This window comes from Somniosus microcephalus, chromosome 15, assembly GCF_052327205.1.
Source record: "Somniosus microcephalus isolate GS21.2 chromosome 15, FLI_Smic_1.0, whole genome shotgun sequence".
NCBI classification, from domain to species: domain Eukaryota; kingdom Metazoa; phylum Chordata; class Chondrichthyes; order Squaliformes; family Somniosidae; genus Somniosus; species Somniosus microcephalus.
In genome coordinates this window covers 70793913-70810289 of record NC_141001.1, presented here as the reverse complement: position 1 = coordinate 70810289, position 16377 = coordinate 70793913, and the positions used below count along the sequence as shown (strand labels likewise).

General features: G+C 42.0%; 1 protein-coding gene across 1 annotated transcript in view; it reads left to right on the top strand.

Moving 5' to 3' along the window:
* The window catches only part of lrp5 (low density lipoprotein receptor-related protein 5), a 240912-nt gene that overhangs the window by 209595 nt on the left and 14940 nt on the right, over positions 1–16377 (top strand). Inside the window, exons 14-18 of the mRNA XM_086007994.1 lie at positions 897–1108; positions 3927–4117; positions 13455–13664; positions 14283–14408; positions 16060–16296. Of these exons, the coding sequence (XP_085864120.1) occupies positions 897–1108; positions 3927–4117; positions 13455–13664; positions 14283–14408; positions 16060–16296 (976 nt within the window). The remainder of the gene's footprint in view (positions 1–896; positions 1109–3926; positions 4118–13454; positions 13665–14282; positions 14409–16059; positions 16297–16377) is intronic.

The following is a 16377-nucleotide window of genomic DNA, read 5'->3' as shown; positions in this document are numbered from 1 at the left end:
CTGTTGACTGATCATCTATTCAAATTATTTTACAACTGGTATTGCACTGAGTTAATTAACAACTCACACCAGAATATCTTTGCATTTGACACTTTGTGAGCTTCCCCAAGCTCTGAACACCTCTTGCTGCTTTTCAAAGCATTGCAAAGTATTTATCCTGGAGATTTACCAATAGTTCACTTTAAATGTGCTTTAGTCACACAATGCCTTAGTCTACCAACATAGTGTACCGTGAAGTGATGAGCAACTGCCCAGTTTCGCCGTAAAAGAATTAATTTTGGTTGTGCCATTTGGTAAAAGCCAAGTTGAGGTCGGGAGTTTCCTTATCAGGAAAGGAATTAGCGGGTGAATCGTCAGCGCTTGTTTCTGTACACCTTGATTCTGAGACAGTCCAGCAAGCAGACTGCTCAGGAGACAGGTGGGGGGCAGCTCTGTACTTTGTTTCCATGTCTTATGCTTAGTAACTTTTGGTTCAGTCAGCCTGAAACAGAGGTTTGATGGAAGCGCCTGTCAGTGATCTGAAATTCTGTTGAATTAATGACTGGAATTAAGGCATTCAACTGTGGGCACAACCCCCACATCTTGATATTACTGAAGAAGAAATTCTGCACAAAATTATTATTGTCCAACTCTGTCTGTCCTACAATTTTAAGCCATAATATATGTGAATAAAGGACAACAGAGATGCCTTTTATGTACAGAAATGTTTTTTGTAACACTGTGCTTATGTTTCAATGCAGAGAAAAACAATTCCACTTCAAAACTAACACAGATTGTGCATGTCAAGTCGGTGCTGTGTGGATGTCATGCCATTTTCCGAGCATTATGTACAATAAAAGATTAACCAGTAATCTTTTTTTTATTTTTCCGCCTTAATTTGTTGTTTATTTATCTAGGCATTTGTGGTTGTTTCTGGGCCAAACCAAAGCCAGAACCCAGTTATACAGCCTCATGACTTGAGCCTTGACATCTACAGTCGAACAGTCTACTGGACTTGTGAAACATCCAACACCATAAATGTTAGCAGGCTTGATGGAAAGCCCATTGGAATAGTTCTTCGTGGAGAACATGACCGACCAAGAGCTATTGTTGTGAATGCAGAGCGGGGGTAACTCATTTTCTTTTGTGTTTAGTACTGAAGTGAAACTTAGTGATCAGTGGAACTGTTAATAGTCTTGTGTTATAATTTGCTTATTATACAATTGAATGGATTGACATTCATAATGAAATTACTACCCATTTAGTGTGAGAATTCCAGCTTTACTTTTTTGCCTTAGTCTAGTCCATAAGGAACAGTGTCAGTGGAATAACTTTATTGCACTTTTTTTTTAAGTGTTTCTTTATGGCTCAAGTGGTGTAGGCAATGAGTATCTGCTCATAAGTTAATTCATCCACCTCTCTACCAACTCTCTCGATCCCTCCACTGCTTCTGTGCTTTCAGACTACCTGTCCAACATTCAGTCTTGAATGAGCCAGATGTTTCTCGAGCTAAACATTGAGAAGCACAAACTCCATACACTCCCCACGACTCCATCCCCTTGCCTAGCCTTGAAACATAGGAACATAGAAGATAGGAGCAGGAGTAGGCCATTCGGCCCCTCGAGCCTGCTCCGCCATTCGATGAGATCATGGCTGATCATCCAAACTCAGTACCCCGTACCTGCTTTCTCCCCATATCCCTTGATACCTTTAGCTCTAAGAAATATATCTTAACTCCTTCTTGAATATATTTAAAGAATTGGCCTCAACTGCCTTCTGTGGTAGAGAATTCCACAGGGTCACCACTCTCTGGGTGAAGAAATTCTTCCTCATCTCTGTCCTAAATGGCTTACCCCTTATCCTTAGACTATGACCCCTGGTTCTGGACTCTCCGACCATCGGGAACATTCTACCTGCAACTAGTTTGTCCAGACCTGTCAGAATTTTGTAAGTTTCGATGAGATCCCCTCTCATTCTTCTAAACTCCAGCGAGTATAAGCCCAATCGACCCAATCTCTCCTCATACGTCATTCCTGCCATCCCAGGGATCAGCCTTGTGAATCTTCGTTGAACTCCTTCCATGGCAAGAACATCCTTCCTCAGATAAGGCGACCAAAACTGCACACAGTACTCAAGGTGTGGTCTCACCAAGGCCCTGTACAACTGCAGCAGGACATCCTTGCTCCTGTACTCAAACCCTTTTGCTATGAAGGCCAGCATACCATTTGCCTTCTTCACCACCTGCTGCACCTGCATGCTTACCTTCAGCGACTGGTGCACAAGGACACCCAGGTCTCGTTGCACTTCCCCTTCTCCCAATCTATTGCCATTCAGATAATAGTCTGCCTTTCTGTTTTTGACACCAAAGTGGATAACCTCGCATTTATCCACGTTATATTGCATCTGCCACGCTTCTGCCCAATCACCCAACCTGTCTAAATCATCCTGGAGTTTCTCGGTATCCTCCTCGCAGCACACACGCCCACCCAGCTTTGTGTCGTCTCCAAACTTGGAGATATTACATCTAGTTCCCTTATCTAGATCATTAATGTATATTGTGAATAGCTGGGGTCCAAGGACCGATCCCTGCGGTACCCCACTAGTCACTGCCTGCCACTCGGAAAAAGACCCGTTAATTCCTACTCTCTGCTTTCTGTCCACCAACCAGTTCTCTATCTAAGTCAATACCTTGCCCCCAATCCCATGTGCCTTAACTTTACACGCTAATCTCTTATGCGGGACCTTATCAAAAGCCTTTTGAAAGTCCAAATACACCACATCTACTGGTTCTCCCTTATCTATTTTCCCAGTTACATCCTCAAAAAATTCCAGTAGATTAGTCAAGCACGATTTACCTTTTGTAAATCCATGTTGACTTTGTCCGATCCTGTCACTGTTTTCCAAGTGCTCAGCTATTACATCCTTTATAATGGACTCTAGCATTTTCCCCACTACCGATGTCAGGCTTACCGGTCTGTAATTCCCCGCTTTCTCTCTACCACCCTTTTTGAATAGTGGGGTAACATTAGCTACCCTCCAATCCATGGGTACAGTTCCAGATTCCAGCGAATTTTGGAAGATGATCAGCAATGCATCTACTATTTCTAGGGCCACCTCCTTAAGTACCCTAGGATGTAGATTATCAGGCCCTGGGGATTTATCGGCCTTCAATCCCGTCAATTTCCCTAACACCATTTCCCTACAAATACTGATTTCTATCAGTTCCTCCCTTTCATTAGACCCTATGTTCTCCAACATCTCTGGGAGGTTATTTGTGTCCTCCTTTGTGAAGACAGAACCAAAATATGCATTTAATTGGTCTGCCATTTCTTTGTTCCCCATTATAACTTCCTCTGCTTCTGACTGCAAGGGACCTACACTTGATTTCACTAATCTTTTTCTCTTCACATATCTATAAAAGCTCTTACAGTCAGTTTTTATGTTCCCTGCAAGCTTACTTTCATATTCTATTTTCCCCATCTTAATTAATCCCTTTGTCCTCCTTTGTTGAATCCTAAACTGCTCCCAATCCTCAGGGTTACCGCTTTTTCTGGCCAATTTATATGCCCTCTCCTTGGATCTTATGCTATCCTTAATTTCCCTTCTCTTCACAACCTTGGCGTCTTGTTCGGCCTTGAACTGAATTTCCAACCACCTATCCTCTTGTCCACAAAGACCACCTATTTCCACCTTCATGGTACCATTTGCGTCTACTCCTCCTTCAGTCCATTTGCTCATTCATTCTTTTGTGACCTCCAGACTCAATTACCCCAATGCTCTCCTAACCTCTAAACATGCTGGTGAAAGAATTATTGCAACATCAACTTGTCCCTTTTTAAAAAAAAAATGTTTTGTTTCAACTACTGGTTTTATATGTGAGATGATGCATCCTAGCAGCAATATCCTTGATTCAATGCTCCTTTGTTGTGTATTAAAATGTTATGCAGGTACATGTACTTCACAAACATGCAGGAAAGGTCCCCTAAGATAGAGCGTGCATCACTTGATGGTACTGAAAGAGAAGTACTATTTTCAACTGGATTGATCCGACCTGTTGATCTGGCAATTGATAACAAACTGGGGAAACTTTTCTGGGTTGATGCAGATCTAAAACGCATTGAAAGCAGTGATTTATCTGGTAAGTTTGAGAGCTGCGCGTTGCTTTTCATATGTACTCATTCTTCTATGAAATGACTGTTGCAATATTCTACTAAGATGTGAAATGGAAACTGGTTTCCAGCTTTGAGTTTCCATGGCTATACTCAGTGAAACATTGAAATCCAGCTTTAATAATGTTCCTGTCTGTCTTTGATCTTTGTTGTATAGTTTCACAGGACGAGTGAATGTTTTTACGCTAGAAAAATCTAGCATCATTTTATTGTAATATTCTCATTTTGTGATTTTTGCCTGTCAGTGACTCAGAAGGCCTTATCTTTGAAATATTGAATTTACTTGGACAGAAGAAAAACAAAGAGGGTTCTTAAATTAATCATGTAGCCAAATTAATAATGGATCAGTTCAAAAGAGCAAGGTAATATCCAAATATGGATAACTGTACAAGTTTTATTGGCCCAAACATTCAGCAAGTGATGTTATTATAGTAATAACAAATGAGGTCATCCACTTTGGACCTAAAAAAGATAGAACAGGGTACTTTCTAAATGGTGAAAGGCTAAAAACAGTGGATGTCCAAAGAGACTATGTACCTGGGGGTCCATGTACATGGATCATTAAAATGTCATGAACAGGTACAGAAAATAATCAAAAAGGCTAATGGAATGCTGGCCTTTATATCTAGAAGCTAGAATACAAGAGGGTAGAAGTTATGCTGCAGCTAGACAAAACTCTGGTTAGACCACACCTGGAGCACTGTGAGCAGTTCTGGGCACCACACCTTAGAAAAGATATATTGGCCTTGGAGGGAGTGCAGTGTAGGTTTACCAGAATGATACCCGACTTCAAGGGTTAAGTTACGAGGAGAGATTACACAAATTAGGGTTGTATTTCCTAGAATTTAGAAGGTTAAGGGGTGATCTGGTCGAAGTTTTCAAGACATTAAGGGGAACAGATTGGGTAGATATAGAGAGAGACTATTTCCGCTGGTTGGGGAGTCTGGGACTAGGGGGCATAGTCTAAAAATTAGAGCCAGACCTTTCAGGAGTGAAATTAGGAAACACTTCTACACACAAAAGGTGGTAGAAGTTTGGAACTCTCTTCTGCAAACGGCAATTGATGCTAGATCAATTGTTAATTTTAAATCTGAGATTGATAGATTTTTGTTAACCAAAGGTATTAAGGATATGGGCCAAAGGAGGGTATATGGAGTTAGGTCGCAGATCAGCCATGATCTCCTTGAATGGCGGAACAGGCTCGAGAGGTGGAATGGCATTCTCCTGTTCCTAATGCTTAACATGTTTGAATCAAATTCCTCTTTTTGTCATTTTAAAGGTAGTTTTAGCCATTTTAAAAAGGATTAATGCCTCTGTTACAATACAGAGAGAGGAATTTGATATGACCGTGTGAAGCATTTGTACAGTAACATCACGCACAGTAACTTCCAGGCTATTATCTGCAGTGAAACAGCAAGGGGCTATCTTACCAGGGCATATTGGAATTGAAGTTATAAGTATGGTACTGTTAGAATTGTCAATCAGTAAGTAATTAATGTAATAATCATCAGTTATGCAATGGAAATGTGATGGGATGAAAGTCTGTTGGCTGTATGGGTCCTATGTATAATGGGTTTGGTAGTCTCACCTCAGCTCTTTGTTGGTATGGGCCTACAGCACTAAACTGCACCTAATTTGGCACCAATTGGCACTAATTTGCCAGTCTCAGAGGGAACACGATGGTTGGTGTGGGAAAAAATTATTGGAGGTACTCATCTGAGATTCGAGCTGAGGCAGATTCTTGGGACAGAAGGGAGGGTGTTTTATGTTTTACGTTGAATCCAACAGTTCTGTACTTGGCTTAGAAGTGCTTTGATGTTGACACTAGATACCCAAAACGGAAAGCGTGAATAATTCTCAAAACAGGTGGTGAGGAAAGAAACAATAGCAGACTTTTGGTTTGCGTGTGCCTGGTGGACTAGCAGCACTTTATTGTATTCTGTATCAGTGTGTACTGTATTTAGCATGAAATTATGGGGACATATACAAAGAGAAGGCTACTTTAGCTGTGTCTTTTCCAACCTCATGTTAAAAGGGTTTATTCTAAACTAGTAATAAAGACTCCTAAGCCACGGTTTAGTGAAAAATATTGTTGTGGGTTTTGTTAAATAAAATAATCAAAAGGAAGCATAATTTAATCTAGGTTCTAATTGGGCAGATGTAGATACCTATTACTTTGTCAGCTCAAGACAATATGAAGACTGGTTTTCATAGCCTCAGGAGTATACCTGAAATACTTAGTTGCCCTCCATTGTACATACATGACAACAGGACTAGGTAGCCTCATTTGCAGGTGAATGTAAACATAGAAACATAAAAGATAGGAGCAGGAGTAGGCCATTCGGCCCCTCGAGCCTGCTCCGCCATTCAATGCGATCATGGCTGATCATCCAAATTCAGTACCCTGTCCCTGCTTTCTCCCCATATCCCTTGATCCCTTTAGCCTTAAGAAATATATCCAACTCCTTCTTGAATATATTTAATGAATTGGCCTCAACTGCCTTTTGTGGTAGAGAATTCCTCAGGTTCACCACTCACTGGGTGAAGCAATTCGTCCTCATCTCAGTCCTAAATGGCTTACCCCTTATTTTTAGACTGTGACCCTTGGTTCTGGACTCCCCCGCCATCGGGAACATCCTTCCTGCATCTAGTCTGTCTAGTCCTGTTAGAATTTTATAAGTTTCAATGAGATCCCCTCTCATTCTTCTAAACTCCAGTGAGTATAAGCCCAATCGACCCAATCTCTCCTCATAGGTCATTCCTACCATCCCAGGTATCAGTCTGGTGAATCTTCGCTGCACTCCCTCCATGGCAAGAACATCCTTCCTCAGATAAGGTGACCAAAATTGCACACAATACTCAAGGTGTGGTCTCACCAAGGCCTTGTACAACTGCAGTAAGACATCCTTGCTCCTGTACTCGAATCCTCTCGCTATGAAGGCCAACATACCATTTGCCTTCTTGACCGCCTGCTGCACCTGCATGCTTACCTTCAGTGACTGGTGCACAAGGACACCCAGGTCTTATTGCACTTCCCCTTCTCCCAGTCTTTTGCCATTCAGATAATAATCTGCTTTCCTGTTTTTGCCACCAAAGTGGATAACCTCGCATTTATCCACATTATACTGCATCTGCCATGCATCTGCCCAAGCACCCAACCTGTTCAATTCATACTGGAGTTTCTCGGCATCCTCCTCACAGCACACACACCCACCCAGCTTTGTGTCATCTGCAAACTTGGAGATATTACATCTAGTTCCCTCGTCTAGATCATTAATATATATTGTGAATAGCTGGGGTCCAAGCATCGATCCCTGCAGTACCCCACTAGTCACTGCCTGCCACTCGGAAAAAGACCCGTTTATTCCAACTCTTTGCTTCCTGTCTGCCAACCAGTTCTCTATCCAAGTCAGTATCTTACCCCCAATCCCATGTGCTTTAACTTTGCAAGCCAATCTCTTATGCGGGACCTTATGTAAAGTCTTCTGAAAGTCCAAATACACCACATCCACTGGTTCTCCCTTATCTATTCTACCAGTTACATCCTCAAAAAATTCCAGTAGATTAGTCAAGCACGACTTACCTTTTGTAAATCCATATTAACTTTGTCCAATCCTGTCACCGTTTTCCAAGTGCTCTGCTATTGCATCTTTTATAATGGACTCTAGCATTTTCCCCACTAATGATGCATGATTTTTTTCACCTGCACAAAGTTAACTAAATGGAACCTGCTCTTATTATTTGTCAAACTAAGCAACCAGATTCATTGTACAGTACTTGTAACTTGGCAGGCATTCAAATCCACACTTTCTTACTCTCCCTTCGGGTAAAAGAAAGACTTGCATTTATATAGCACCTTTCACAACCTCAAGTCATCCGAAAGCGCTTTACAGCCAACTTTGAAGTGTAGTTACTGTTGTAATGTAGGAAACGTGGCAGCCAATTTGCACACAGCAAGCTCACACAAATAGCAATATGGTAATGACCAGATAATCTGTTTTATTGATGTTGATTGAGGGATAAATATTGGCCAGGACACCGGGGATAATGCCCTGCTCTTCTTCAAAATAGTGCCATGGGACCTTTTACGTCCACCTGAGAGCAGAAGGTGCTTTGGTTTAATGTCTCGTCTGAAAGACTGCACTGAACTATCAACTTAGATTTGTGTGCTCAAGTTTCTGGAGTGGGACTTGATCCCACAACCTTCTGACTCGGAGGCGAGAGTGCTACCATTACTGATACCTAGGAAAACTTGCCTTTTTGTATTTATTGATGTTGGGCTGTTCCAAAAAACCATAAAGTTCTAGTAGAATACAATTTCCTTAAACTTAGAAAAATACTTTACTTAACAGTGCAAGAATTTATAATGAGAAATTCTTGCTACTATATACAATCTGCATTTCCATTGACTTATTTAATATCACCAGGTGACCTCTGGTATCTCATCCAAGTGGCCATTATTCATGTGTGAGCCTAAACGATGAGTGTTAGCGCATTCAACAATATTTAATTTTCTAATTTTTTTTGTTATTATTGAACATCTATTTTAAATTTCACTAGAAAAGGCTGTATTGATGTGAAATTTTATTTGTGGTCTTCATATAAATTTAAGCTATTCTGGAAAGAGAAGAAAGGCTTGATATTCAATGCCCATCACATCTCTCAGAATCATCTCAAAACACTTCATATGCAATGAAATACTTTGAAGTGTGGTGACTGCTGTACAGGGATGCAGAGGGTCTAAGACAGGTTTACAGTGCGTGTGTGTAAATGCATGAAGCGTGGTAAATATGGTTGGTGAGCTGCAGGCACAAATAGCCACATGGGAATATGATGTTGTGGCGATAACAGACCTGGCTCAAAAAAGGATAGTATTGAGTTTTAAATATTCCTGGATATAAGGTGTTCAGGAAAGAAAGGAGGTGGGGTGGCAGTATTGGTTAAGGAGAATGTTACAGTGCTGGAGAGAGAAGATGTCCTGGAGGGGTCAAGGACAGAATCTATTTGGTTGGAGTTAAGAAATGATAGAGGTGCCATTACACTACTAGGTGTACTCTATAGGCCACCAACTAGTGGGAAAGATATGGAGGAGCAAATTTGCAGGGAAATTACAGAGGCGCAAGAACTATAGAGTAGTAATAATGGGGGACTTCAACTATCCTAATATAGACTGGGATAGTAATAGTGTAAAGGGCAGAGAAGGGGAAGAATTTCTGAAGTGTGTTTAGGAGAATTTTCTTGATCAGTACATTTCCGGCCCAACGAGAAGGAGGCATTGCTGGATCTGGTTCTGGGGAATGAGATGGGTCAAGTGGAGCAAGTGTCAGTAGGGAAACATTTAGGGAACAATGATCATAGCATCATAAAGTTTAGGTTAGCTATGGAAAAGGACAGGGATCAATCTAGAGTAAAAATACTTAATTGGAGGAAGGCAAATTTCAGTGGGTTGAGAATGGATCTGGCCCGGGTAAATTGGAATCAAAGATTGGCAGGCAAAACTGTAATCGAACAATGGGCTGCCTTTAAAGAGGAGATAGTTTGGGTACAGTCGAGATACATTCCCATGAGGGGTAAAGGTAGGACAACCAAAACCAGAGCTGCCTGGATGACGGAAGAGATAGAGAGTAAGATGAAGCAGAAAAAGAGCGCGTATGACTGATGTCAGGTTGAGAATTCAAGTGAGAATCAGGCTGAATATAGAAAGTTCAGAGGGGAAGTGAAAAAGAAAATAAGAGGGGCAAAGAGAGAGTATGAAAATAGATTGGCAGCTAACATAAAAGGGAATTCAAAAGTCTTCTATAGGCATATAAATAATAAACTTGTAGTAAGAGGAGAGGTGGGGCCGATTAGGGACCAAAAAGGAGACTTACGCATGGAGGCAGAGGGTATGGCTGAGGTACTAAATGAGTGCTTTGCATCTGTCTTCACCAAGGAAGAACATGCTGCCAAAGTCATAGTGAAAGAGGAGGGAGTGGAGTTACTAGATGAGATAAGAATTGATAAAGAGGAGATACTAGAAAGGCTGTCTGAACTTAACGGTGATAAGTCACTAGGACAGGATGGGATGCATCCTAGGATGCTGAGGGAGGTTAAGGAGGAAATCGCAGCGGTACTCGCCATAATCTTCCAATCCTCCTTAGATACGGGGGTGGTACCAGAGGACTGGAGAATTGCAAATGTTACACCCTTGTTCAAAAAAGGGTGCAAGGATAAACCCAGCAACTACAGGCCAATCAGTTTAACCTCGGTAGTGGGGAAGCTTTTGGAAACGATAATCAGGGACAAAGTTAACAGTCACTTGGACAAGTGTGGATTAATTAAGGAAAGCCAGCACGGATTTGTTAAAGGCAAATCGTGTTTAACTAACTTGATCAAGTTTTTTGATGAGGTAACGGAGAGGGTTGATGAGGGCAGTGCGGTTGACTTGGTGTATATGGACTTCCAAAAGGCATTTGATAAAGTGCCACATAATAGGCCTTTCAGCAAAGTTGAAGCCCATGGAATAAAAGGAACAGTGGCAGCATGGATATGAAATTGTCTAAGTGACAGGAAACAGAGAGTAGTGGTGAACGGCTGTTTTTCAGACTGGAGGAAGGTATACAGTGGTGTTCCTCAGGGATCAGTATTAGGACCACTGCTTTTCTTGATATATATTAATGACTTGGACTTAGGAGTACAGGGCACAATTTCAAAATTTGCAGATGACACTAAACTTGGAAGTATAGTGAACAATGAGGAGGATAGTGATAGACTTCAGGAAGACATAGACAGGCTGGTGAAATGGGCGGACATGTGGCAGATGAAATTTAACTCTCAAAAGTGCGAAGTGTTACATTTGGTAGGAAGAATGAGCAGAGGCGATATGAACTAAAGGGTACAATCCTAAAGGGGGGTGCATGAACAGAGAGACCTGGGGGTATATGTGCACAAATCGTTGAAGGTGGCAAGGGCAGGTTGAGAAAGCGGTTGAAAAAGCATACGGGATCCTGGGCTTTATAAATAGAGGCATAGAGTACAGAAGCAAGGAAGTTATGGTGAACCTTTATAAAACACTGGTTCAGCCTCAACTATAGTATTGTGTCCAATTCTGGGCACCGCACTTTAGGAAGGATGTGAAGGCCTTAGAGAGGGTGCAGAAAAGATTTACAAGAATGATTCCAGGGATGAGGGACTTCAGTTACATGGATAGACTGGAGAAGCTGGGCTTGTTCTCCTTCAAGCAGAGAAAGTTGAGAGGAGATTTGATAGTTATTCAAAATCATGAGGGGTCTAGACAAAGTTCCCATTGGCAGAAGGGTCGAGAACCAGAGAACATAGATTCAAGGTGATTGGTAAAAGAACCAAAGGCGACATGGGGAAAAACTTTTTTACTCAGCGCGTGGTTAGGATCTGGAATGCACTGCCTGAAAGGGTGGTGGAGGCAGACTCAACCATGACTTTCAAAAGGTAATTGGATAAGTACCTGAGGGGAAAAAGCTTTGCAGGGCTACGGGGAAAGGGCGGGGGAGTGGGACTAACTGAAGTGCTCTTGCAGAGAGCTGGCATGGGCTCGACGGGCCAAATGGCCTCCTTCTGTGCTGTAACCATTCTATGATTCTACCTGGCAACCACTTTGTGCACACAAAGTTCTTACAAACAGCACTGAGGTGAATGAACAATTAACCTGTTTTTGGTGATGATGTTTGAGGGAGGAATATTGGCCAGAACACTGGAAGAATCCCTGTTTTTCTTCTGAAGTGCCATGGGAGTTGTAATGTCCATGAAACTAGCACATGGGACATCACTTTAACTTCACATCTGAAGGATGGCACTTCTGACAATTTAGCAGTGATGTTATGAACTATCAGGCTAGATTATGTGCTAAGATTCTTGAGTGGAACTTGAACCTACAACTTTAAAATGCAGAACCAAGAGTGCTACTTACTGAGCCAAAGTGATGAAGAATATCTTATTAGTTTGGAAGGGAAAAAAATATCCCTATCAAAAAACAAATCTGATATAATGGGGGGATTTTAACCCCAAAATACGAGCGGGTTGGGTGGGAGGTTAAATAGTTAAAAAACTAAATCCCGCCCACTTCCAGTTTTAACGGGGGGCAGCAGCCAACTCGCTCCCAGGAGACAGGTCCACATTTAAATATTATAATGAGGCTGGCGTGCCTCATGCTGATCCACCTTTTCAAATTTAACTCTGGCCGGTCAGGTTTCCCAGACCTCGGGAAACCTGGCAGCTAAAGGGAGGTGAGGACTGCTGGATCTAGTAGGCAAGTGTCTTTCCACTTGCCTGCTGGATCCAGTGTCCCTGCCTCACCCACTCCTGGCGATCGGACAACCCCCCCAACCCTTCTGATCTCACCCCAACCTCCCCCCACCCACCCCCACCTGCCATGAGGCCTCCAACCTCACCCCACCCACCCGAGGCCGCCTCCTCCTCCCCCAAGGCTTCCGACTGTAAGTTAAGGACCAAACAAGTTTTTCAAATGTTAAGACCTATTTGACTCTCTTCTCATATTTACTTGCTCTTTTCGTCCTTTATATCCTGAAAGTACTAACTCACGCTGGAGTGCCACGCCATGAGCATTGGCAGTCCTCTAGTGTCCAATTACCCAAATGGCACCTGTATTAACCTTGATAATGAGTGTCACCAGGCTATTCAACTCTGGGGCTATCACAAAAGAACCATTACTGCTTAGTATCTGATATCCACACGCATGCACTTCCCAGCACGGGTCACCAGATGGTGCTCAGGATCCTGGACTGTGGCTGAACCTTTTTTTTTCACGTAACCAATTTCAGAACAATCAAGGCCAATTACCAGTCTCCATTTCTACTCTGGCTGAAATCAGCTAATCCAGTTTAAACCTGGAATATAACCCGTGACCTTCCTGGTATGTATGGCTTTGTACCACAGTTGGCAACTCAGTTATAAGCTAAATCATAAAGAAAAGCCTCACGTGTGTTGCTATTATTTGTACTTAATAATCCCTTTCCATCTTGAAGTCTTCCCATATTCTGTGGTTGGGCAACCTCCCAATACTTTTCAACCCTGCTGTATTATGGGCTGCTCAGAGGGTTGTGAAAGCACCCCAGTTTGACTTTTTATCTAATCTCTTTTATTCCCACCTTGCCCCTCCCTGAAAGGAACTTGTTTGTGGAAAATTTCAGGTGTAAACCCACATTCTTCTACCAGACTGCGCTACCAGTTTGTTTCAGTGCTATTGTATATATCATTCAGGCATAGTTTCATGTGTTTTGTGAGGGCATTATGACATTTTAAAAGGAAGCCTTCTATTGTTAAATTACTTAGGTGCCAATAGGCTGACATTGCAGGATTCCAGCATTCTTCAGCCAATGGGACTTGCTATACTTGGAGACCACATTTATTGGATTGACCGTCAGCAACAGATGATTGAGTGCATAGAAAAGACTAATGGAGACCAACGTACAAGAATTCAGGGCAGAATAGTTCATCTTACTGGTATCCACGCAGTAGAAGAGCTGGATGTAGAAGAATTCAGTATGTTTGCTTTGTTTAATATCCTTGATATTTTATAACACAAATGCACAGTAAATGTTTTTATGACATCACAAGATATGCCTGTGATAATATATTGTAAATGAATGCAGTTCAACTGTTGCACTCTTTCTACGCTAACATTTTTTAACAGGCTTTGCTTTCTTTCCCTAAAACCTAAGTCAAGCTTACACAACAATGAAAGTATCCAAAAATGTATTGGGGTAAAATTGTAGTGTTTAACCTGTGCAAGTCACATAATCCAATTTGTTCATGGTTTGCTGCTATACTCCTATTTAAGTACACGGTACAAGAAATACATATTATGTCTACAAATTTTGCAGTTTATGCATGAAAATAGCAATGAAATTAAGTGGTGAATGTGACCCTTAAATATATTTAATTCTTTGGTCTTCAGAATGATCTTTTGAAGCAAATTGTATGCCCTAAGCACAGTTATTTAACACTCGGGCAGCCTTCACCCTGCAGCTCAATTGCCAACACTTTTAGTTGTGACCTAGAATGGCTGCCTTGTAAACCTGATTGTGTGATGCACTGAAGCAAGATAAGGATCTGAAGTATTTATTGCTGGTACTAAAGTCCTGAGTTATTTCTTCACAGGTTCACATCCTTGTTCCCGTGATAATGGTGGCTGCTCACACATCTGCATTGCAAAAGGGGATGGGACACCGCGATGCTCATGTCCAGTACACTTGGTGCTGTTACAAAACCTACTGACATGTGGAGGTACTGTACCCGTATACTGCAGTTCTATCACTTTTAATCCCTTTCTTTGGTTTATTATCCTACTGCAGAACATTTGGATGTCAGTGACATATCAGTCCACAGTAAAAACTGCTCTTCAATTTAAGTCACAAGTGTCACTTAGTCACTTGGTTTTGAAAAACTAAATGACTGCAATAAACATCAGCAGTGTCACTAGCGATTATATCTTTGAAAAATTCATTCACTTAAAATGGTGCTATTAGAATTTCAAATTCTGCCTTCTGTGCACTTATTCTGACCTCTGTTTGCACTTGTAGCAAGTTAGCCATCTCAACATTACCCTCCAGGGGTACAAATAGTGAAGGGAAGCACTCCCCTCCAGGGAGAAAAAGAAAATTTAAACAAGACACATTTCCCATCTTAATGGCTATCCTGTGACACCTGCTAAAAACATGTGTGCGCAAGAACGGAATGAGGGTCAGCTGTGATCTACTCCATGATGTAGGAGGCTGATCAATCAAAGGGTGGTGGCCTCTATTATCAGAAGTGGAAGCCCGAGTTTGCAACGCACCCCAGGCAATGTGGTTGGTCAGCAGGAAGGACATTGTTTGTCTCCACACAAACTACACGAGGCCGATTAAGATCCCTCAAATAATCTTAATTTATGAGACCTCCCATAAAGTAATTGGAGAAACTGAGCAGCTGTACAGCATCTGTTTGGAATGGGTGCTGAAGGGGGAGTCTTAATTTTTTTTTAATGTTAAAATTCCTTACCTGTCATCAACCCTGCCCCACCCCCACCCTGCCTGGCGCTTTCTATAACTGTATCATCTCTGCCCATCCTGTCCCCCAATGCCAAAATATTCTACCAGCACTCTTCAAGCAACCCTTGACTGACTGCTGATGTCTGAAGTTCTGTCCTGCTAAAAACGTGCAGCGGGTTCTTGAAAAATATTTGCATTATCAGGTGGGGTGAGCTAAACTCATTCCCGCACAAAGCACCTGAACAAAGCTGGTATCAGTGGCACTGCATGGGGACCACATAATTGTCCACTTGGCCTGTTGATATTCAGTTTCTCAGTTCACACATGAAGAATGGCAAATGGGGGTGATGGAGCTGGCATCACATGGCGCCAAGGCTGCTTCAACAGCACCCCCCCAGACCCGCGACCTCTACCACCTAGAAGTGCGTGGGAACCCCACTAATTCCAAGTTCCCCTCCAAGTCGCACACCATCCTGACTTTGGCTGAATATCCTGAATATTGTCATTCCTTCATCGTTGCTGGGTCAACATCCTGGACCTCTTTATCTAACAGAGCTGCAGCAGTTCAAAAAGGCCGCTCACCACTGCCTTCTCAAGGGCAACTAGGGATGAGCAACGAATGCTGGCCTTGCCAGCGATGCCCGCATTCCAAGAAGAATAAAAAATACATATATCCTGGCATGTATTGCACCTTCAGGAAAGAAGAGGGGAAGGGAGGACAGAAAATGAGTGCAAGAGGGGAGCTGAAGAAGGAAGAAAAAGCAGATTCAGATTTGAAACCTACAGCTTGCTTATGTTCCAGTCTGAAACCCACATTTGATGGATTTTAGGAAAAGAGGATGAATAAATGTACAACATTCACAATGAAAAGCTTATTCTTCAACTGAATAATACACATCTTCTTTCAGAACCACCAACCTGTTCACCAGAGCAATTTACATGTGCTACTGGAGAGATTGATTGTATCCCAATGGCATGGCGTTGTGATGGCTTTCCAGAATGTGATGATAATAGCGATGAGGAAAACTGCCCAATCTGTTCTGCCAATCATTTTCAGTGTGAAAAGGGCCAATGCATTGATGGACATTTACGATGTAATGGTGAAGTAGATTGTCAGGATAAATCGGATGAGGAAAATTGTGATGGTAACCTTTTTTTAATCTTATTAACTAGTTAATATTCAAGTGTATGTTGGTTTGGATTGTGTGGTTTAAACTAATCTTTAA